This window comes from Fukomys damarensis, unplaced genomic scaffold (genome assembly GCF_012274545.1).
Source record: "Fukomys damarensis isolate Sample0158 unplaced genomic scaffold, DMR_v1.0_HiC HiC_scaffold_33149, whole genome shotgun sequence".
Taxonomy (NCBI): Eukaryota; Metazoa; Chordata; class Mammalia; order Rodentia; family Bathyergidae; genus Fukomys; species Fukomys damarensis.
In genome coordinates, this window is record NW_022934061.1 from 1 (window position 1) to 1,474 (window position 1,474).

At 45.5% G+C, this 1,474-nt stretch overlaps 1 protein-coding gene across 1 annotated transcript; it reads left to right on the forward strand.

Moving 5' to 3' along the window:
* Positions 1-569: 569 nt before the first annotated feature.
* Positions 570-1,467, forward strand: LOC104859926 (olfactory receptor 6K6-like; the record flags this gene model as incomplete). The annotated part of the gene is given in 2 exon segments (XM_010620859.2): positions 570-625; positions 628-1,467. Coding segments are annotated over 2 exon segments (896 nt in total), but the record flags the coding sequence as incomplete, so codon positions are not given.
* Positions 1,468-1,474: the final 7 nt, after the last annotated feature.

Below are 1,474 nucleotides of genomic sequence, written 5' to 3' on the forward strand. Positions count from 1 at the left end.
AAAACAAGGCAGGCCAAGTGATAAAGAATATTTTAGTCAACTTCGGGCTAAATATTAGCGCCCAAAAGGATGAGCAAAGCAACAGAGTCAAGAAGTATTGCACAAGTTCTCCTGAGAATGCATGTGTAAAAATATTTTTATGAAGAACAGGAGTATAGACAATATTTATATGTATACATATAATTTTTTGGCACCAGGGATCGAACTCTGGTCTTTCCCCTTCCGAGGCAGGCAGCTGAACCACTGAGCTAAATCCATGGCCTCAGGAGTAGAGAATATTTGAAAATGAAGGTGTAAGATTTCAGGAGAAACACAGAAGGGCTGGGAGTAAGGAGAACTCTGAAATTAGTGACTGAACCTCCAGAAAATATTTCCAGAGAATTAAATATCTCATGTTGTTTATATTTTCACCACATCAGTTAAAGATGATGACAAAAAAATCATTTAGAGCCCTCATTTCAAGTACCTCTGAGGTTTCTAGCATGGGGCTGTAGCTGGAGAGAGATCTGTCACTGTGTGGCCTAGGATCCCATTATCAGCTTGAGGAACTGGTCACAAAAAAAAAGCAGCGAAGCAATTTTCAAAGGGAAATTTACATTCCAACTTCAGGAGTTACCATATCACTTGCTTTTCCTCCCTTCACAGATGGCACAGTTTCTGACCAGTGGGAATCAGACAAAGGTGACCGAGTTCCTTTTCTCTGTGTTCCCCAATTTGTATGAAGGTGGCCTCCTTTTCTTTATTCCCTTACTTCTCATCTATGGATTTATTGTAAGTGGGAACCTAACAATATTTCTTGCTGTCCAGTTGGATGTGGTCCTGCGTACCCCCATGTATTTCTTCATCAGTGTCCTCTCCTTCCTGGAGATCTGGTATACCAGCACCACCATCCCCAAGATGCTCTCCAATCTGATCAGTGAGCAAAAGACCATCTCCCTAGCTGGCTGCCTCATGCAGATGTACTTCTTCCACTCGCTGGGCATCACAGAAGGCTGTGTGCTGACGGCAATGGCTATTGACAGGTACCTAGCTATCTGCCATCCTCTCCGTTACCCAACCATCATGACTAAGAAACTCTCTATCCAGCTGACAGCTGGATCCTGCCTCTGTGGTTTCCTCCTTGTGCTCCCTGAGATTGCATGGATCTCCACACTGCCTTTCTGTGGCTCCAACCAGATCCACCAGATCTTCTGCGACTTCACGCCTGTGCTGAGTTTGGCCTGTACAGATACATCCCTAGTGGTCATCGTGGATGCCATTCATGGAGCCCAGATCCTGGCCTCCTTCCTGGTCATTGCCCTGTCCTACATGCGCATCATCGTGGTGGTTCTGGGGATGCCCTCTGCTGAGGGTCGTCATAAGGCCTTTTCCACCTGTGCTGCTCACCTTGCTGTGTTCTTGCTGTTTTTTGGCAGTGTGGCTGTCATGTACTTGCGATTCTCAGCCACTTATTCAGTGTTTTGGGACACAGCAA